The sequence below is a fragment of the Panthera onca genome, chromosome D3 (assembly GCF_046562875.1).
Source record: "Panthera onca isolate mPanOnc1 chromosome D3, mPanOnc1 haplotype 2, whole genome shotgun sequence".
NCBI lineage: Eukaryota > Metazoa > Chordata > Mammalia > Carnivora > Felidae > Panthera > Panthera onca.
The window spans coordinates 37,147,414-37,170,727 of NC_138350.1; the positions used below are offsets into that span (position 1 = coordinate 37,147,414).

General features: G+C 39.6%; 1 protein-coding gene across 5 annotated transcripts in view; it reads left to right on the forward strand.

Moving 5' to 3' along the window:
- L3MBTL4 (L3MBTL histone methyl-lysine binding protein 4) overlaps positions 1-23,314 on the forward strand; it is a 447,733-nt gene that overhangs the window by 91,809 nt on the left and 332,610 nt on the right. For all 5 annotated transcript variants that reach the window (XR_013551279.2, XM_078435404.2, XM_078435406.2 and 2 more), the window contains exon 4: positions 12,715-12,769. Coding sequence is in view for 4 of the 5 variants with exons in the window: in XM_078435404.2 (XP_078291530.1) it covers positions 12,715-12,769 (55 nt within the window). In the remaining variant the exon portion in view is untranslated. The remainder of the gene's footprint in view (positions 1-12,714; positions 12,770-23,314) is intronic.

Genomic DNA, 23,314 nt, shown 5'->3' on the forward strand with positions numbered 1-23,314 from the left:
ATATAGATAAGAATTAGCCAAAAATAAAATCAGAAACTATGAGCCTGATTCCAAAGGGTTTAGAAGGGAAAAGAGAAGGAAAGCAAAGAGAGAAAAAAAAATACCAGACTAACATACAAAACTGCAGGACAGTTGTCTGTTTGTTTCTGGGACTGGTAGCTGTGCTGGTCTGGAGGAGAGGCCATCTGGTTCACTCAGTGTTTGTCCTGCTCCAGTAGATAAGCAGTAACCAGACACGGAGTGGCAGGGGTTGGTGTAAGCGGGTCCACCTCCCGCTGTCCTGTTCCCTGAAGCCCCGCCATGTGGGTGATGGGGAGAAAAATGGTGACACCCGAATCTTTCCTCCCCAGACCAGACCAAGTGTCTCAAATCACTCTGTTCAGGCAACATTCACAGAGTAGGGGTGGGCAGTTGGCTTGTCCTGCTCCATAGTGTCCCGTGCCTCCCAGACCCTGGGCTGGGATTCAAAACTACATGTGTGAAAGGATCCCTCCTCCACCTGGGCCTGGTTCTGGGGTAGTCCCACTCCTCCCTGCTGACAAAGGGCCTCTGGCTGGTGCCTGCAGGGTCTTTGTCCTTGGGGTGGGTGGCAATAAACCCTATTTGTACAGTACTCCAGGGAAGGGACCGTTCTCTCCAAGTGTCCCGGGGCTGGCTCCCACCCCTCAGGTGCATGCACACCGTATGGGGTTTGGTCTGGAGAAAGTCACACAACCCTGAAAACTCCGATCTTCAGCTCCTAAGGCTGTTTGCAAAGTAGAAACTGGTATTTTCTGTATTTCTCATTCTCCAGTCCATGGTCCATAGAGGTTTCTCTCTTGTCGTAACACAATACCACACTTCGACAGCCTCTCTTTCTCTCCCTTTTGTCCCTCCACTTAAGGGGTTCCCTCCCCGCTGTGCCTATGCTATTTTATCTCCCCCAATTCACAGACATGCACTTCTGTCCCGCCAAGCTGTCTCCATCCACCTGTGGAGATTTTTCTGTCACTCTGAAGACTGTATTCCTGAGTATTTCAAGTGTTATGACCTCAATACAGCAGTGTTTGAGGGACAAGGGAAATCCCAGTCCCCCTACTTCTTCACCATCTTAACTTCCTCTATTTGAATGTTTATCACATCTAAAAAATACCTCACAGTGATATCTTGACAGCCAGAGGGTTTAATAATGCATCTTGCTTCTTAATATGCATCCTGTGATCTTTCCCTATGGCAACTGTTTGTATTCCTACAAATTTCAAGGGGAAAGAAGTGACCAGGCAACCTCCATAATGACTGTTTTGGGGATAGTGGGCTATTAGAACATTCTCATTAGTGACCCTCTCATGGGCTTTCATCATGTATTGGTTTTGGGGTCTTAATGTGGGTTGTTATGCATTTTCACACTGCAGTTGGTGAAGTGACATGGTGTCACACAATCTTTGTCAAATAGGTAACAGTTTATTGAACTCTGGGAATTAAATAAGACATATCAAGTGATGATCTTGTCCATGGTTGGTTTTAAGATGATAAGTGTAGGTCTGTGTCTAGTTACAGAACTGTTTCCTTTGGTCAGACTCACTGGGAGGTGGGGTGGTTAACGTGGGACCAAGGACCATTTCCCCAGAAGTCCACATTGGTTGCATTTCATAGATCAGTTCCATGAGAGTTGAGTGTGAGGGTTGCTTGGATCAGACTTAGGAAGGCCTGAACCTGTCTCAAGTTATGTGAGGATGCCATTTTTCTCAGCATTTCTGGTGTTTTGTGTCATGCCCTCTGAAGAGACAAGGTATTTGATGTGCTCTCAGTTGTTCTCGCATAGTGGTTCTTCAGCTCTGGTCTCCAGAACAACAGCATCAGCATCAACAAACCTGAGGGTTTGTTAGAAATGAAAATTCTTGGTCTTTACTCCAGACCTACTGGATCAGATACCCTGAAGTGAGGCTGAGCAGTCTATATTTTACAGGGCCTCCTGGTGATTGTGGTACACACTCATGATTGAGAACCGTTGTCCTAAGGAAATAGCTAGGTCTATCCTGCCTCTACCAATAGTCCTATAGTTAATCAGTATTGGCTGCTGAATATTTCTTTTATTTTTTAGTTTAGTATTTGAGATCACCTCTCCTATCCAAACATATTTGCTACCTTTTCTCAGTATCATTTCCTTTTAAGCTGCTAAAATTATTACTGTCCCTTCTCAGAACTTCTGTTATCTTGCCCTACAACACGAATATTCAACCTTCTGTCTTTTCTGTATTGGCACAAATTCCAGTTTTCTCTTAAGGCCTATGTTGATGCCAGTGATTTTACCATTATTTCCATTCCGTATGGGGATTTTCCCATTTTTGAACCCCAGAAGTGCTCAACACTTACATAGGTGCTGTTTGAATGTGGCACCTTACATGCCTGGATTTCCAAAAATATCTGTTAAATGATGTTCCTAGTGTTTAATGGCTACCTCAGTCAAATGGACTTCTTTGATGAATAGTAGATAATGACATTTCAAAGGACTATACTACTGATTTGAGTTTTGAAGTGTTTGGAACATATAATTATTTTAAAGAGTGTTCATGGGGTACCTGGGTAGCTCAGTTGGTTGAGCGTTTGGCTCTTGATTTTGGCTCAGGTCATAATCTCATGGTTCATGGGTTCAAGTCCCATGTCAGGCTCTTATGCCAGAGGGATTCTCTGTCACCCTCTCTCTCTGCCCCTCCCCCACTCATTCTCTATCACTCTCTCTCAAAATAAATAAATAAAAACATTAAAAAAGAGAATATTCACACAGGATAATAGAAAAGACATGCATTTAGGATGAATTCCACATTATACTGACAGCTAGGGGCTCATTTCCAATTACAATGTCCAGTGTAATTAGTTAAATTTAATAGTTTAATACAGTAAGCTGATTTACATCTGTGGCTGTATTCACTATGTAGAGGAAGGGGTTCAGTTATGTTTGAGTTAACCTACTAAAATTATGTTTGGAATTTGCTTGAAATATCAATAATATTCTTTACTTTCTCTGTTACCTTTATGAGTTTACAAGTCAAATTTCCAGTTAATTAAGCAAAATAGCATTGATAGATTAAACACATTAAAGATAAAACTAATGAACAGTTGGGTACTTTCTAAACATCTGCTTTTGAGGTAGTAATTTCATATCTTCAGTGTCTTATAATTTTCAGAGGCTGATAATAATATCTGTCAATGAGTCTTCGTATGCTAGTATTTATTTTATGTATTTGTAGAATTTTAAAAGCATTTATTTACATTTTTCTATGAATAGGCACATAGTTAAAAAAATAATATATAGTATGAAAATAAGAAGTAAATTCTCTATCATACCCACTCACACACATGCTAACTCCCAAATCTTTTTTTAAAGGTACGATCACTGTTTACATTTTCTTGTGAATCTATATAGGAATCAAAGCAAAAAAAAAAAAAAAAAAAAAAAGGAAGCTACAAAACCCAAACCCTTTATACATACATACATACATACATAATACAGGCATGAATGCATACATGTACCCAAATGTGCTCATACTTTATTTCTTGTTCTGTTTCTTGCTTTTTCTTGCAGTTAAACACATATGTCTTAGAGATGCAGATATTTCCATTGTTTTCAGTGGTGCTTAATATTCCATACTGTGAATGTACCATAATTTATTGAAGCAGTACTCTACTCCAAACATGTAGATGATTTTTAGTTTTTGTTGTTATAATTCTGTATTAAAACCAAAGGTTTGCATTCATATATTTTGATATACTTTTGCAGTTGATTCAAAGATCAAATCTTACTAGTAGACGTGTCATACTAAAGGCTATGTGCATGTAAAGTCTTGATAAGCCTTTTATGTCATCTTCCAGAGCAGTCACCCCAGTGTATACTCTAACAGCATCTGCAAGAGTGCTTCTTTCACTTAGGTTTTATTGCATGTCTTATGCCTTTGTTTACTGAAATCCGTCATGTGAATGAGCTTTGTTTACCATGCCCCATAGTGCTGCCGCAGATTTGGAGAGAGGAGTTTCCCTGCCCCTGTTATATTCCCTAACATGTCATGCTTTTCCATATATCTAACACAAAGACAAGTGCCCTTTTCAGTGCTATTTGTTAGTCTTTTCCACTCAACCACCATTAGAATTGACTGGCAAAGTGTAGGCACACGATAATTGGGGAAACTAAGCATTTTTTTTTCAAGGAGATTTCATAGATGTTTGGTGTGCATTTGGTGTGCATGAAACCCCAAACCATATATAAGCTGTAAAATTTCAAATTTCCTACATAAAAATGCAAGTTTACCAAATAAAAAAGGAAATTTTATTTGAGTATATCAGAATAAAATAATTTTGTATGTAAAATACTGAATAAATACTGGTTCCCATTCTTTCTTTTCTTCTGAACCTTTTAAAATCTATGAATCTATATCTGATTATTGAAGTAGGAAGTTTGAGAAATAGAAATATGAGACATTATTTGTTCTCTAAAGGATCTGAATAAATCTGAAAAATAAATTTATTATTATTAGAGAGAAAAGAACTTATAGGGGGTAATGTGAGACAACTAACTGCTTATACACATTAGTGTTTATAGGTACATTCAACCTTCAGGGCCAGGTAGAATCATTAGGGGCTCATGTATAGACTTTGAAGGGTGAGGAATACCTAAGATGTCCATATTTAATGCTTTACTTAATTTATTTAACAAATAAAATTTAATGCATATTTAATGCTACTGTAACAAATGGTTCTTACGTCCAACCTGGTAAAAAAAAATCCAATTTAGTAAGAGGCAATATGCGAGAGTATAACTTATTTGTGTTTTAACATCTGGGTGCTATCTAGGCAACTAACCTTGAGAGATAAGGAAGTTGAAAGGTCAGAGGAGGGATTGTCTGGGCCAAGGAAGCAGCATGAGTAAAGGTATGGGGTTGGAAGCAAATATGACATATGTGATAAATGACAAGATTATAATTACTTGTCTCATTGAGCAGATGTTGCTGTTGGCAGTTTTGCAGAATGAGTGTTGGGCTGGGGGTCAGAATATTTGGATTTCAGTTTTTGGCTCTGATGATAATTATTAGCTCTATGACCAAGGTTAAGTCCTTCACCAGGCTGAGCCTCAGCTTTTTTATTTATAGAACCAGAGTCTTAGATTAAAATATCTTAAGGGTCTTTCCATTTCAGTGAGTCTAAGATTTGGTACATAATGAAATAGCAAGATGACTAGGATGGACGTGAGTGGTTAAGCTTAGAGAGTCTTGAAGATAGAGCAGAGGAAGTTGTACTTGATATTGTATCTGCTGAACTTGATATACGTATTGGCAGGAGGGAGCTGTGGTTGGCTTTTACTTGGGCATAATGTAATGAAATTATTTTGTAATATCCTTAATTAGTGAGAAAATGTTTAGGGTAAGGTTACATTCGTTTCTTAATCTTCAGTAGTACTTAATTTTTTATCATTTTGTTGCCCTACACATGACTGATATACTAGTTTGCATCAGCCAATAGAATGCATTTATATATGGGGGAACTAGGGGCTCCTGGGTGGCTCAGTCGGTTAAGCGTCTGACTCTTGATTTCTGCTCAGGTCACCATCTCACAGTTGTGAGATCGAGCCCCATGTCGGGCTCTGCACTGAGCATGGAGCCTGCTTAAGATTTTCTCTCCCTCTCCCTGTGCCCCTCCACCACCTCAAAAAATATGTATGGGGGAACCATAGAGAGGAGATATTTATAGAGCTATTTTAGATTTTTTCTCTTTGATTTTTTATAGACATCTTAGCAGATACTGGTTTAAATATGCCTGGGATTTCCTTCCCCCCGCCCCCCCCCTCCCCCCCCCCCCCGGAACCCTGCTCCTAGCTGGCCCTGAACAGGGCACATACCATTTGTAACAATTATATCACAGCCTTCCTCCTCAGAGTCTAGGCCTCTAACATGGGATTTTGTTTTTATTCAGGTAGAGTGATGCTAACAGATCCAGAGATGACTGCCATTGAAAAATAGTTTTTGCTCACAATGAATATTGAATATTGGATAAAATGAGATCATTTCCTTCTCTCTGTCTCCATCTGAATTGCAGTAGAGCAACGAAAAATAATCCTTTTCTGTTTTTTTATTTTATCTGAAAGGTTAATTTCATTTGTCTTCAATTTGTCACCCACATTGAATCAGAGAAAAAGAGAATTTGAAAAGTGGACTTGAGACAGCAAGTGAAATTCAAATGGTAGTTTGTTACTGGAGTCATCGAAGGGGATTTCAGTGTTTTCCACTGTCCATGAAACCAATAGGTGTCATCCTGTATTCTTATGGGAGAGGAACAGTGGTTGCTGGAAAATCCTCCAGTGCTCCAGGGACTGGTCTGAGGGTGAAAGAAAGGAAGGGGCAGTATCTGGAAGTTCCAGGGCAAAGACTTGAAATTGCAAACCACATATCAGTAGGTGAAAATCTTTTGTTTTGCTTCCTTGATTGGAATTCATAGACAGGGAAATGTCGACACTTATTAATTAGAAAAGTCACTGTAACTTGTAGTAAAAGTATATGATGCATCCGGGTCCATCAGGAGGCAGCAGAACATGAAGCCTTTTGGTTATTATCTCACCTCATCATCCTCTCTTCCTAAATGATGGATTTTAAATTGGTGAATGGAAATGCACCATAGCAAGACTTATTTTATGTTCCTTAAACCACTCTCTTCCCTTTTTCAGAGCACTTTTTTTTTTCCTGAAGCTTTATTTTCAGTTTTCAAGAGTAAAGTTTGAAACCTGAGAAATCACAGTAATGGTTTTATTTTTCTCAACTCATACTGATTTCCTTAAGTGTTCTGTCTGGGAAGATAAGGAAAAGTGCTCATTTTTCCTTTCCTTTTTAAAAAAATTAACTCTCTAGTCATTAATAGCAGTGTGGATTTATTACCTTGATGAAATAATTAATTAGCTCAGACAGAAGCACAGAATGTTAAAACTTGCAGGAGTTCCTGTTGCAGGAGAACATTTGGTCCAATCCCTTTTCTTATAGACAAGAAAAAGTAGGTGCAGATAACATATGTCATTTGTTCATGGTTACATACCTCTTTGTGGGTGGGATTGGAACTTGACCTTGGGTCACCTGACCCCAAATTCAGCATTTTTCTGATCTAAGATATTAAATCCTCTTTTATTTGCAAAATTTTCCAAAAAAATGAGGTCGGTGTGTCTTAAGAGAAATATAAATTTATTCTTAAATACAAAACGGTGACCTTTCATATATATGTCTACATATCTATAACCTGATCCATCCAAAAAAAAAAAAACATATGTACATAAGGAGCTTGGATAATTTAACTCTGAAGTGAGAGGTAATGTTATTTTTGGGAGGGATATGTTTCTTCTATCTAGGCAGAATTTCAATAGCAAATAAAGAAGTGTGAACCAAACATCCTAATCCACTAACGGAGTGACAGACAGCATATTATATATTTCTTTTTATATTTGAATGATACAGTGATTATAAAAATGCTTCAGTAGCTGTTGTGCTCACATAATCAACTCTTGAATACTATTTCTTGTTACCATTTCAGTTTTTGCAGTAAAACCTTTATGAGAAGAGACTGGTGTTGTTTCAAATTATGTAAATTTCCTGTGTATTGAGTGGGTAAAAAGGGATGAAATTGGGGTAAAGAACTGCCATAGAAAATTAGACCGATTCAGTTCATCATTTCACATGCAGTAGAACAGAGGTAGATAGGATGGCTTCTCTACTCTCACCCTCTGCCTGGAAGATGGTGGCTGTACAGCTCATGCTGTGGTCCACAGACCTTCAGAAGTGTCATCAGCTGGGGCTTGGTGGACACTGGTAATCTCAGGCCCTATTCCAGACCTATAGAGTCAAGATCTGCATTTTAACAAAATACCCAGGTGATTCATATGCATGTTAAATTTTGACAAGCTCTAGGTTATAGTATGTTGTATCAGGATGCTATTTATTAATTGCGTGATAACTTTGGATGTGAAATCTACCAGGTGGAAAAGTACTTGCATTCATGCCTTCATTCAGCAAATATTTGTTGAGCTAGACTAGGTGCCAAGTTACCTTTTGGGGATGAAAGATGGTTGAGACTGTGCCTTCAGTAAGTTCCTCAAAGCAGGTGAGTCCAATAAGACAGATGATAGGCCCAATAATAGAGATTTGTACAGGGAATTTCCAGGATTCAGTAGGTTACCCAGTTTAACATGGGCGGAGAGGGGAGGAGGAAGTAAGAGCAAAGAGACCTCCTTGTGTTAACTTCTAAAGGATAAATAGGCATGTATTAGTTTTCTATTGCTGCTTAACAAATTGCCACCAACTTTGTGGCTTAAAACAGCCATTTATTATTACCTCACACTTTCCATAGGTCAGTCTTCTAGGCATGAGTTAAATGAATTTTCTGCTTGGGGTATCAAAGGGTAAAATCAAAGTGTTGGTCTGGCTGAGATCTTTTTGGAGCTCAATGGCCTCTTCCAAGCTCATGTGGTTGTCAACAGAATTCTGTTCTTTGTGGTTGTAGGAATGTGGGTCCCGTTTTCTCATTGGCTCTCAAGCAAGATCCAGTCTTAGCTCCAAGAGGCCCTGCACAGTTCCTTGTCATGGGGTCCTCTCACTGCATGGCAGCCTGCTATTTCAAGGCCGGAGATCCTCCTGCTTTAGTCAGCTAGTGTGGAGTCATATATTGTAATGCAGTTGAGAAACTGACTGTCCCATCACCTTGGCATATTCTATGGTCTAGAAGTAAGTAACAAATTTCACCCCCGCTCAGGGGAGGGGATTCTACAAGGGCATTGCTCATTAGGGTCATCTGAGAATCCGCAAGGAGAGTAGCTGGTGGAGGAGGCAGTGTGGGTGAAACAAAGTGCAGAGTGAGTTTGGGGAACTTTGGGCAGGGGTTAAGAAGAGGTTCAGAGTGTAATGATGAATTCCCTTTGGTAATTACTGAGTTTCAAGAGCTTGTAAGGCATCCAGATGAAGCTGTGTAGTGGGACTTTGGATCTGCAGGTTTGAAACATGGTGGAGGGAGATGTGGATCCATTGGTCATCTTGTCTGTGAGACTGAGAGTGGGTTGGCAGGTGTCAGAGCGAACAGAACAGGGGGTGGGCAGGACAGAAAGTCCGGAGAGCAGTGGGGATGCTTGCACATGAGAGGCATGAAGGCAGGAAGGCAGAGGTGAGGCCAGAGTGGTGCATGGAGAACGGGCAGCTGCAGGGTTGTCGCAGTGGGGGTGAGAATGTATGTCATAAGGAGCTGGGGGGACAGAAGAGTAAATGTAAGGCTTCATTCTTTCCTCAGTCAGCCATTCAGTAGTAAACGCCTATCAGATGATGGGTGGTCAGTGAACAAACACTGGGTGTTGTGTTTCATTTGCGCCTTAAAACCCAGTGCATTTCCTGCCATACAAGAATTGCTCAATAAATTTGTTAAATAGGTAATTAATTCAGTTAGTGGTTTAAGATTCTTCTCTACTCTCTCTCAGAATTTTTCTTTCATCAGAGATTCTGTTCATTTGAGATACGTTTCTTCAGTCAGTAAACACAAATAGGAAGGCTAACTTAATTTTTATTAAGTCTGGATCCATTTCAAGTCTGCAGCTTGAAATCTGGCAGAATAACTGTGACAGCTACCATGGAGAGTCTGCCAGGTGTTACGGGCTGCAGTCAGGTTTTACCTGTGGATCTCTATTCCTTGGAGTAATTCAGTAAAGAAGTTAAGATGGTCTCCAGATCACAGATTAGAAAACTGAGGCTCGCAGAAATTAGGTCACTTGGTCAGCGTCATACCACCGGTAAGGTGGATTGGGGATGAACCCTCAGATGCCTGACTCTAAAACTTGAACAGAAGGGAACTCGCTTATTGTGGGTAAACGCTAAACAGTCTAGGAATCATATTAAAACACAAGGCTGTCATAATTAAAACAGTGTGGTACTGCTAACTGAAAAGACAGATAAACAAAGAAACAGAAGAGACATGCCAGAAGTAGGAGCAAATGCACATGGGAGTTCAGTATATTGTCCATACATGTTGGGAGAGGTGAAGGGCCACTTGGGTGAAAATACTGGATGTTTACTTCACACTATATCCTGGCTCAGATTCAGATTTATCAAAGATTCAGATGTGAAAAAATAAACCGTAAATGTAATAGACATAAACAAAGTAGAAGGTTTTTATAATTTGGGAGTGGAGAAGGATTTTCTAATGATTATTCAAATTGAGAAGCCACGAAAGAAAAGTTTGTAATTTCATTTCTTAAACAACAAAAATCCCTACATATTAAAAAATACCGTAAGAAAAATGAAAAAGACAAATGACAAACTGGGGAAAAAGAATAATGCATCTCATAATGTAGACAAAGGACTAATCTTCCTCATTTATCAAGACCCAAAGATGAGCAATCATTCCAACAGAAAACGGACTAAGTATGTAAAAAGATATTTCACAGAGAAGGAAATACAAGTGGCTTTAAATATACAAAGTGATCTTCAGTTTCTTCATAATGTAACAAACACACATTTAACTGTAGTGAGATGTTTGTCACTCGCCATCTTGGCAAAAATCCAAAAATTTGATAACACACCCTGGTGACAAGGCTGTGGGAAAGCAGGCACTGATCCAAGGCTTGTGAGACTGTTGAGTGGGAAAGCTCGTGTGGGGATTGGCAGCAGGAAAGCACGAGTCTCTTGACTGGCAGTTTCACTCCTGAGAAGTCATTCCATAGATACCCTTGCACATATGCAAAATGACATACGTGCTGGTTTTTCACTGTAGCATTATATGACTGGGGGAAAAAAAGATTGGAAATAGCCCAAATATCCATAAATATGGAATCAGTTAAGTAAATCATGAAATATCCATTCAGTGTAATGCTGTGCGGCTGTGAAGAACAAACAAGAATGCTCTTCATAATCTGATAAAGATCTCTGAGGTATTTTGTTAAATGAAAAGAGAGGGAAAAAACTGTATTATGATGTGTGACCTTTGTGCATAAAAGCAAGACGATAAGAACATATATTCATGTTTCTTTGTGTTTTTATAAAGAAAACTTTACAAAGACATATTAGACTCTAGTAACTGTGATTTCCAGGTGGAGTTGTTATGAGTTGGCCAGAGTGGGGAAGATGGGTGGGAAAGTTTTCACTCTATTTGTTTCTCTGTATATTTTTACCTTAAGCCATATGAACTTAAAAAAACAAATTATATGTATAGAAAGATACCAAGCTTTCCCAATCAATTGTATCTGGCTGTATCAGCAAGTGGCAGCCTGGTGTGCTTACCCATCAATAAAGAAACATTAATCACATATCTCAATACATGTGGGTTATTTGTTTATTTGAGAATTGTATGATTTACTATTACTCAAATTGTATTTTGCACCTCAAAGCCATAAACCAAAAAAGAAACTAAGAAAGTGTCATAGAAAAATGAAATCAACGCTATTTATTTTAACAGTTACAAACAAGTTTGCTCTCATTAAAATATTAGCAAGCATGATTCTTTTTTGAAAGCTTGATTCAAAGCTTTGTGTTGGCATTATCTGAAGTCTGTTTTTTTAGGTTCGGTTGTAATGGTTGTCATAGCCGGGATCACTGGGTATCCTGGTTTGTCTAGAACTTAGGGCTTCCCCACATGCAGGCTTCAGTGCTGTGGCTATGTCAGTCCTGGGAAAACTGGGGTGGTCAGTCACCCTTGTCATAGCTTAAAAAGATATGTCCCAAGAGTAAACAGGCCTAATCTGAAGAAACGGTTGTTAGCCAAACCTGCTAATCATGACACTCATTTCTCAGCACCCCTGTCAGTTATGTGAAGGTTTTTGTGTATTTCAGCTGCTGACTTTTCATCTTCCCTGATGACAGTTTTTCTTGGGAACTAATCAGAGGTATTGCATATTTATATTTCCAAAAGTGAGTTCAGAGCCCACTGAAACCCTTCATTTGGAGGATTTTAAAATTGGGAAACTCTGCTCCTCAATTTTTAAGTGTATAATTATGAGTTTGAATGGGGGGCATTCAGTGTTTATGACTACAAAATTGTGTAAATGAAACACATTTCTGAGTACCCACTAACAAACGCTCTTTGTTACTGTGAGTATCTTTCAAAAAGAAGTTGTTCCCTTAGTGTTTGTTAGGTGGTCAGCCTTTCTTCGAGAGTTGCTGTGAGAATGTCTGATGAATTGCTTGCTCGGTGGAGAGAAGCTCTGCCATGGTCTTTCTGGGCGCTTGTATTGTTTGTCATATGCAGTCTGGGGTTTTTTCAAAGGAATCTTTGAAGTCATTTGTCTCTTCTCAGGAGGTCAGTTTGCCTAAAATTAAATAACGTTATCTTGACTGAGCCTTAATAAACTGTCATAGATGCCGGTCGGCTGAAGGAGGCTTGGCTGTGGTGTGGGACTTGACTCTTCCATCAGCCTGCCTCTGGCGCAGTGTCACACACAGGCAGTAGGGAGGCGTCCTTATCAGCTTCTGTGTTAACTATTATTGAACCTTACTCTCTCTCATACTTTAGCCAGAAAAGAGTTAAGACAGTAATAGAGGATTCCTGCCATGTCCAGATGGATCATGGTGTGCCCTCTGAGGTCGCACACCCAGCTGAGGGCATTGGCTACTCATGGATTGTTGCTGCCTTTACAGTGCTTTTCATGGTTTGGCTTCCTGCACACAGAAGAGGTCTTTCCGGTGTGTCCAATATGTATCCAAAAATATGGTCTAAACCACATTTTCTGTGTTCTAGGAGCAAGCTGAAGAAGAAAAGAAGCCCAGGGATGGTGCCACCCCATTGAGTCACGGTAATCATGACCATCCCTTACAGTTTTAGTCTGTGAACAACAATGAACAACTTTTAAGTGTAGTTTTTGTTAGGTAGCTTTCATTGTTTTAGGTTTGTTTATTTCAGTGTATAATCATAGTATCATTTATTGACATTGTGTTCCATACCCCTCTGTAGACCATCCTAGTCATCTGAGATTTTCACATAATATACATCAAGAAAAAGTCTGATGCTCTGATCTCGTTTATTTGCTTTTTAAAAATGCTTTAAGTAAAATAACTTCCGATTTGTAAACCTTCCCAGAGAACAAGACAATGGGAGATGCTACTTAGTTTATTATAATTCTTTGTTTAAGCTCTTCCCGGAGTAGTTTAATCTTCTAATGATTGCATTTGTGTTCCGTTGAAGTCATGTTTTAGAGGAGGATGCACACTTGCTCTAAAATGAATATCGCTCATTATGGTTATTAATACATCAATAAGTTTTAGATAACAACTTTTTAATATTCAGCTAATTCTCTGATGCTTTAAATTTAAATCAACAAGTGCAGATGATATTTTCCTGGAATATATTTTCCATTATTAAATTTTCTGTAAAATGTAGCTGAATGTCCAACATTTGTGCTACTCTCCATGGGAAGGAAGCATATAAATTTGATAAGTCTTTTCTAATGATCTTTTTAACATATGTTAAGTATTTGTTGAGTGAGCTTTTTAAAATAAACAATGGCAACAACTAAAAATACCTTGAAAAAATGACAAACAAAAATTGAGGTTTTTAAAGACCATTTTATATTGCTTAGTTTAGGGACAAAAAATTGAAAATTTGTGATCTTCCATCTAAATGCTTTTAAAATAAAAGTTGTTTTCTGCTATAAGCAAAATATGCTGCTTTAATTCTTTTCTTCTGTCGCCGTCAGCCAGACCCATCATGTTCTTTGCTGAGAAAGCAAAATAGAATGCAGTAATTTGGTAATTATGTAACTTGATGTTCAGCTCCATTGAAATACACTTCAGTTATGCAACACTGGAATTCTAGAAATAAATTTGGACTCTACCTGGCCCTAACAGCGGGGCTTTTTTAAACATTGTTTTTTTTTTCTTCTCAGAAATAGGTTGTGATTTATTATGTTGTTGTTCTCCTCTGCTGCTGTATTTTCACACGAATGCAAATTGTTTTAGATTCTCTTATTCCATGGCTAAAACATTTATTCTAGAAGAAGAAGACGCAGAGTTAGGCCAACAATTTAAGAATGTTCAGTCCTTAAAACTAAGATTTTTTAAATTTAGTATTTATAGTTCCATTATAGCCGAATATATATTTATCATAAATAGTTTTTCAGTTTCAATACAAAGTGACTTTTTGCTGTTGTTCTTCCATTGTCAGAGTTGTTTTTATGGGTAGTGGTCCATTCTCAAAAGTTTCCCCAGTGGTTTATTCTTCTCAAATCTGAGGTTGTTGCTGTTTGCCCCAACTACTGAAGTTAGCTCCATGTTTACAGGAAGGATGGGATTTGGTTTGTGCATACAGATACTACAGACTGCTAGTTGAAATGCAAATTGAATTATTTGAGAGGCTTTTGAAGTACCACTTTTAGTGGGATGAAGGAAACCATTCCCTAAATGGCCTATCATCCTCATATTAAAGTGGGGATTTTCCTCCCATAGTTTCTGGAAATTGTTTAATTTTTTCTGTAGGCTACTTACAAAACAAAAAAGATTTAGTCACTTACCAGTTTCTTAATAACACAAGGAAAGCAAACAAATGTACACATGCACATTTATATGTGAACAGAAAATTGTATTGAAAAATAAACACTTAATTCTTAGTCCTGCTTTTACAACAAGGAAGGCATTTCCTTGGAAATCATTACCAAATCATTTATAGAGTGCCCAGTCTGTGCCACGAATACTGACTGCAGTGTTACACAGATGATGAAGCGTTGATTCAGAGGCCATTTGACTTATTTAGGGTAAATAACTAGTGAATGGTGGATCCAGGATTTGAACCCACAGCTAGCAAGTTCTAAAGCCTATGCGCTTTCTACTTTACCTGTTACTTTAACATTCTCCCTTTGTAGCTGCTAACACAAAGGTAGAGAAAATGAATCGTGCTTAGAAATGGGATGGGAAGAATAACTGCTAATAATTAAAGTACTAATGCTGTCTCGTATAGCTCTTTGTGTCCATGGGAACTAGCTGAACTAGATTTTTCCTGACAGTCATGCCCTGAGATTAACTTTTTTTGGTTCTTTTGGAGACTTTCTGAGCTATGTTATTCCTGGTGATTGAAAAAATTTAGTAATTGTATTGGATACCACTAAGAAAAGGTTTGTCTCGGTATTTGTTAATAATTATGTATGATTAAAGGTATAGAAGTAGTGTCGTCAATCACTGTGTAATCCCAGATGTGTACATTTGAAATCTTGAAAATAAAAACAACTCATTTCTTCAGTTGGACAAGTGATCTGGCTTTTCCCCTTCTAAATTTTTTAAAAAATTTTATTTATTTAGAAAGAGAGAGAGAGAAAGAGAAAGAGAAAGAGAGAGCAGGAAAGGGGCAGAGAGAGAGGGAGAGAGAGAAAGAGAGAGAGAATCCCAAGCAAGCTCTATGCTCCTTGCTGAGTCTGATGTGGAGCTCAGTCTCACAACTGTGAGATCATGACCTGAGCTGAAACCAAGAGCTGGACGGTTAACTGACTGAGCTACCCAGGCGCCCCTCCCCTTGTGAATTTTAAGTGCTCTTTTTAGCTACTGCTAATATTTGTTTAGTTGAGTGTCGGGGCAGTGAGGTCTGTATAAACATAAAAAGAGTAGAAGAAATTATGAAGGAAAATGACATGTATACACATCCAAATCAAACTTTGTAAATCAAAGAATGTCATAATAAAAATTAAAGTGGAAATCAAGAAGGTTCATACACACAACAGATTTAGAAGAAGTAATGCACTAAGATCTCAGCGCAAAAACAAAGGACATGAACAGGAATTCATGGAAGAGGAAATAAAAGTAGCTAAAATATAAATGTGTTAAATACATTTAGTCTTACTAGAAGGCAAAGAAATACACATTTAAATGTAATAATGAACATTTCTTAGCCTTCCAATTGACAACAGTTACAAAAATGCTGATCCTGTTTGCTGATGGGTGGGGGGCGCTGCCAGTACACTGCTCTTGGAAGTATAAGTTGTTCCATTGTTCTGGAGGACATAGTGATGGCATTTATCAAAAGTGTTAAATAAACATTTCCTTCAGCTCAGGAACTCCATTTTTTTGGAATTCCTCCTAATGAAATAAGTCATCCGCATTGAATTTATGCATATGATATTCACTGTAGTACTAATTATAAGTGGAGAAAAGTTGGAAATGATCTAAATGTCCAACAAATTTGGAGTAGGTAAGACATTGTGGTACAACTGTGTGTAAGCAATTGTGTGGTCACTTCAGTGCTTTTGGAAAAAATTAAATTACACGGGAGTGAAAGTTTATGATAACATATTAAGGGGGGGGAAAGCTCAGGAGAGTAATCTCAGTGATGATTGAAAAAAAGCACATATCTATGGAACAGAAGGAACGACGTGTTATAATGATTATTATTTCTAAGTTGTGAAATAAAAGAATGCTTCCTATATTTTGCAAGTATTTTTTTTTCACAATTAGTAGGTAATCATGGTACAGTCAAGCAAATATTGAAAAATAAATTCCTCAAAGCTTCAATTTATGGAAAGAAGGATGTGGTTGGAATGTCTGCTTTTGGATTTCTTCCTTTTTTTTGTAAGTAAACTTGTCATTGTGGAATAACTTTAGATTTGAGAAAGATTGCAGAAATAGTAGAGCTCAGTCCTTTGCCTAGTTTCTGCAAACATTAATATCTTACATGACTGCAGGACATTTGTCAGAACTAAGAAATTAACAATGGTACGTCACTATCACTAAACTTTGTACTTTATTCAAATTCCACCAGTTTTTCTACTAATGTCCCTTTTCTGTTCCCAAATCCAGTCCAGAATACCACTTTACATGATCATTATGTGTACATTTCCTTTACTCAGGAGTCTTGTCCTCTGTGACTGGAAGTCACCACCAACAGTTCCAGTCTCTTGAGAGAGACATTGTTTTCTCACTCGCTTTCAACTCATCCTGTCTTCACCATCTGGCATCTATGCTCAGCCGTCCCCCACACACTATTCTTTCCTCCTACACCAGTGCCCCACAGATAGTTGCCAACATTTTGTTGATTGAATGGAACGAGGGACCTCCCAAAGCAGCGGAAGCTTCCCTGCTCTTACTTCTCTTACTTTTTAGATTTCACATCCCCTTTACAGCTGAATTCTTTGTTCCTAGGTGTTGAGTGTGCTTCCTCTCTAGCCCCTTAGTCTGTAGCACCATCTTTTTTTTTTTTTCCCCAGTATATGAAATTTATTGTCAAATTGGTTTCCATACAACACCCAGTGCTCATCCCAAAAGGTGCCCTCCTCAATACCCATCCCCCACCCTCCCCTCCCTCCCACCCCCCATCAACCCTCAGTTTGTTCTCAGTTTTTAACAGTCTCTTATGCTTTGGCTCTCTCCCACTCTAACCTCTTTTTTTTTTTCCTTCCCCTCCCCCATGGGTTTCTGTTACGTTTCTCAGGATCCACCTAAGAGTGAAACCATATGGTATCTGTCTTTCTCTGTATGGCTTATTTCACTTAGCATCACACTCTCCAGTTCCATCCACGTTGCTACAAAGGGCCATATTTCGTTCTTTCTCATTGCCACGTAGTACTCCATTGTGTATATAAACCACAATTTCTTTATCCATTCATCAGTTGATGGACATTTAGGCTCTTTCCATAATTTGGCTATTGTTGAGAGTGCTGCTATAAACATTGGGGTACAAATGCCCCTATGCATCAGTACTCCTGTATCCCTTGGGTAAATTCCTAGCAGTGCTATTGCTGGGTCATAGGGTAGGTCTATTTTTAATTTTCTGAGGAACCTCCACACTGCTTTCCAGAGCGGCTGCACCAATTTGCATTCCCACCAACAGTGTAGCACCATCTTTGACCTGGACTCAGTCTAGAGTCCTGGAGGTATCCTTGACCCCTCCTTCTCACATACCCACAAGTTTCCTAAATAATTACCAACATTTCTCTACTCGTCTCTCTTGATATCTTTTAAATAATATCTCTCAACTTGAGATGACCCTACTCACTTTTCAGTGGTTTCACATTTTTACCCTCTCTGAAATGAGAGGAAATGTACTGCTTTTACCCTCTCTTACCCGGCTAAAATGTATCTGAAATTCTGTTAGTAGAGGGCCTTGTATCCTTTCTCTAGATTATCATTAGAGGCCTCTGAGCTTCTGGAACTTGCCAGGCACCTGCCACTGAACTCTGCCTCTCCCCGTTTGGCTTCAGCCTAACAGAGCATGCAGTATAGACCTTGCTGTCTGAAGAACGGTTTCTTCTGCCTGGAGTCTTCTTTTTCTAGCCTAATCCAAGTAGCTGGATCCTTTCAAACCTCATTATCTTCTCTACTTTGCTTATTTAGTATTTTTCTCTCTATTCTGTTTTCTCTCAGCATATCCTCGGGCATTTGGCTTTTAAAAATTAAGTTATATAATATGCTATGTCTCCCACTTAAATTTGGTGTTTTTTAAAAAATCATGTAATCCAGCCAGAGGATTTATTATTTAGTATACTGAAGTAATAATTTACTAGAGCTCTGAAGGATTAATTAGCTAAATGGCCTGAAGAAGAATTAACACAGCTTCCAAAAGTGCTTAACTTACTTTTGGAGAGTAGTTTTGGTGCTGGGGGATATGGTTCATTAAATGTGATTCTAAAAGATTCAAAGATGGTCCTTTGAGCATTATCCCCAGAGTCTGTTGTTAGAGTAACTAGTTTACTTCCTAGGTGTAATGACGGAAGTACTTTCTTGCAATAGAAATAATACCCACATTTTTAAAACTTTATGAGAGGTCTGTTTATTCCCATCAAGGTACTTCCTTACCTAACAATGGACAGCATTCCATCAGAAAAGGGAAAACCAAATCGATTTTACTTTAGTCAGTTCTTATTTTTATAGATGGCATTTACTATCATTAAGTGCACAGTTAAATGTTTAGGTATTTGAATGCTTTGAACCTACAGAATTACATTTTCACTGAGCCATGAAACTATCACTCAGAGATAAGCAGGGGATTTCTTTGTAACTAAAGTACTTTTTTGGGGGGGGGAAACTTTAATAAATAAAACACATCCACATGCACTTTAACAAAAACACTACTCTGTAAAAAAATTTATTTGCTCTTGATAGTGGTTTATTAGTGAGCTCATCTTCGAACTTACCTAATTAAGTTACCAAACGTCCCCTGTAAGATTCTGCCACTCTGGGTAAAGAAGCAGGAGTGTGAATATACACTGTCACAGAGGAAAGGAGCACATGTGTCGGTAGATGGTACCAGTGACTAGAACTGTATAAAGCACAAAGAGAGGACAAGGGCCTACATTCATAAAACCTGTTTTATAAAGACAGTTTTTATGGGCCGTGTTGAATTCTTTAATATATGAAAGCAGACATCATATTAAAATTTTTACCTCATTAAAGAACTTCCTGAGGAAGCCTCCAGATTATTTATGTTCTCAAGCTGCCCCACAGAGGAGCCTCTACTACTTCTGTTATTAGAGGTCCCTGGTGGATAATAAGAGTATTGAACTCTGGGAAGGGGACTGAGTGCCCTGGCTTTTAGATTGATTTAGCAAAAGAAAATGTCACAGAGCAGTACTTAGTCCCAGTGGGGGTGTCTGGGAAGCTTTCGAGCTGTGCAGGCCTCGTATTTATAGGGAGGGCCTGGTGGTGGCGGGCCACCATCAATTCACCAAGCAAAACACCCCATCATCTCCTCCTGCAGGACCTATTCTCCTCCTTCCTTGTTCTGTTCCTAAAACCGGAGACTTTGGCTTAACCAAAGGACTCTTTCCACTAACGTGCTTTGCTGTTTTAAAGCATGTTTGATTTTTGTTCAGCATAATTACCTTTCGCTACTGAGATTAAAGCTGCTACTTTGGGGGCATTTCAATATTCGTTTGAACCTAAACTGTTTCATGTGAAATATTTAATTTGGACTGTGGGCTTATTTGCTGACATGCCCGTGTTTAATGACTACTTCATCTCCCTGTGCTCTCTCAGCACTACCGAGTGAAATTCTTCTTTTCTTAAATACATTTCTGAAATATTTGGAACTATCTCAAATTTACAGAAAAGTTGCAAGTACAGCTCAGAGACATTTTCTCTTTCTGAATTATAGAGTACCTTACCAGCTTGGTACCCCATCACCTCCAAATACTTTAGTATGTAATGTCCTACAAACAAGATTATGCCATGCACAACCATTCAGGGCAACCATTCAGGGCAGGAAGTTAAAGTCGATACCTTACTGCCGTGCAAGCTGCAGACCCCGTTGAGGTTATACCCGTTATCCTGACAATGCCCTTTATGGTGAAGGGATCTATTTCTGAATGCAGATTGCATTTAGTTATCTTTGCAGTCTCCTACGTCTGGACCAGTTCCTCAGCTTTCCCTAGACTTGACCTTGACACTCTTGAAGATCACAGGCCAGTTATTTTGTAAATGTTCCCCATTTTGAGTTTGTCTGATATTTCCTTATGATTAGATTCAAGTTGTACATCACAGAAGTGATGCTTTTTTTTTTTTTTTTCTCCCTGGGCCTCCTGTCAGATGGCAGACAATTATGATTTGCCCCATTTCTGATGATAACTTACTTTGACCCCTTGATTATCCTGGTGTCTGCCGGGTTCCTCTACTGTAAAGTTACAGTTTTTCCTTTGGAATTGGCAAGTTTTATAGGGAGAGAATTAGAAGCTGTAAATATCCTGTTTTTCACCTAACTTACTCCTCCCCTCCCCTCCCCTCCCCTCCCCTCCCCTCCCCTCCCCTCCCCTCCCCTTCCCCTCCCCTCCCCTCGCCTCCCCTCCCCTTCCCCTCCCTTCCCTTATTAGAGGGAATAAGAGGGAATAAGTTTTATAGGGAGAGAATTAGAAGCTGTAAATATTCTGTTTTTCACCTAACTTACTCCTCCCCTTCCCTCCCCTTCCCTCCCCTCCCCTCCCTTCCCTTCCCCTTCCCTTCCCTTTCCCTCCCCTCCCCTCCCCTCCCCTCCCCTCCCCTCCCCTCCCTAATTTATTTATTTCAATATGGACATAGAGTTTCTTATCTTATATTCATTGGATTTTAATCAATTCCTGTCACTATTTTGGTGCTCAAATTGACTCAAGTTTGGCCAGTAGAAGCCTCTTCAAGTGGTTTTGGTGTCTTTCTGATATGTCTGTGTTATTCTTTGAGCACTTCCATATTTTGTGATTCAAGTTGTTTTAGGCTCATCTTGTATTCTCCCTGCCCCAGGCCTTGAATCAGTAATATCTCCAAGGACCTCTGGTTCTTCTTCATGGTTGGGGTTAAGTGTGTTCATTCCTAACAGGTTGTCATTACTCCCCGACCCTCTCAGTGGACAGAGGTAAGGAGTGTCTCTTTGTATGTTTATACACACACATCTACATACATACACATTTATACACACAATATATGTCTACACTCACACAGACACACATACACTTCATGTTAGTTTTTTGTTTATATCGGTCTCTCTCTGTATACTGAAATTGATGCATTCACAGTGATACCTCCACTTTCATTCTGATCCTATAGGATTTATTCTGGTTTTCCCCTTCATGTATTTGAATCACAGTTTGTGACAGTGAAAAACGTGGCTCTCGTTATCTTTAGTATATTTGCTAAATCCTCCTCTATGTAATCATTGTTGCCACCCACCCCTCCCTGGAATGGGTGACCACCTTGTCCCACTCAGGCTTCACCATCCTGGGCTCCCTCCTTTTCCCATGCCGCCTCTTTGAAGGGCACCATTCTCACCCTAACTGGGCTTTAGTGCTGTGCACCAGGCTTCCCATCCAGAGGGAGTCCTCCTTGCCCCATTTGGGCTCTTGTTCTTATTGTAGTGATTCACGTTAGCCTCACTTTTGGTTTCATGGAAGAAAGCTTTATTAATTATAAGGGAAAGGGAACATATGGATTAAACAATTACAGTAAACATAAAGAGGAAGAGAAGTACAGAGAAGAACAAAGAAGGGTTAATACATCAAATCTGGTACTCACAACATCCAGCCTTCTGGCTGGGGAAGCCCCTGCGGTGACCAGCCTGGTTGGAGTCCTGATTGAGGGTCCTGGGCAGAGCGTCCTCCCCTCAGGTGACACTTCCAACAAACTATTCCCACCAGGGCAATATATGCGTTACCCATTTGTGATTTATGGTTAGTCATTAAGTGTGCCTAAGTGCAGCCCTGAGCAAGATTTTTTTTTTCCTTTCTGTTTCTGTTCTCTCACAATCTTAGGAGCCTGGGCATCTGCATATTTCCCCTCTCTCTCTAATCCATTCCAGGAGCCAGCCTGGTCTGGCTCAGGGAGGTGAGGCAAGTTAATCCCTCTTGGTGTCAGGAATAAAAGGGCCAATTCTGATCCCAAGGCCAGATATGGAGCACAAGCCAACTAAGCCCCTCATGATCGTGTGTGTGTGGCTGTGGGCAGAAATGTGTGACAAATCACACAGACAACTTCTATAGGGAATGGTTCTGACTCTAAACGCTGGGTCAGCTTCCCAAATGGATGCCCTCAACACCTCGTTTAGGACTCCTTCACTCCCTGCCCCATGCCATTTGCACCCCTCTGTGATGACACTCCCTCACCCTGCCAGGTTGCCGTACTCTGTGCTGGGCTCCTCCACATGTGGGTGTTTTCCTTACAGCCCCTCACCTCCATCCTCCCATGTGGATGCCTACCTTGTTCTGCTCACATACAGCTTTAGAACAGAATTGTTCGGTAGGGGAAGGAAGGGACAGGCAGCAAGCAAAAAGAAGGGAAGAAGGCCAGGGGGATGAGAAGAACATGGTGCCATTCTTGAAGAGAGGATCCGGAGAAAATGAGAAGCACCTGAAGTGGAGAAAAAAGCAAACAGACTGGGTGGTGAGGAGTTCAAGTGGGGTCCTGCTTAAGTCTCCTGGTTGTCTGTCTCTCCCTTCCCGGTGAGGGCCACGTGTTGGCGGGTAACGGTCGAGGCTCCTGTACATCAGAGTAATTGAGTTGTTAACGATCAGTCATCTGAAGGGTTCCACCATTTGTGTGCGTGGTACTCTCTGGTCTCACTGTGTGCTTCAGATCTGCGTTCACTTGTGCCCTCATTCTTCTCCCAGCCCTAATGCTGACCTTCCTTCATTGCATTTGGATATAATTCCCAAACTTGTGAAGCACAGGGGAGAGTCAAGTATGACCGTTGTGTTTTGAGTCCCTATGCCTGGGACCAATGTGGTACCAATATGGATGTGATCCTGGGGCTTCCAGAGAACACCTGTGGATTTCCCTCAAAAGCCAGAAGGAGATAGGAATTGGTAGTGTGTTCTTGCTGCTTTGCTAAAGTTGTTAGCTGTTTTAGTGTTTAAGTGCAAAGCTGCATTTGTACGGTAGTTCCCCCCCCCCCTTTTTTTTAATGT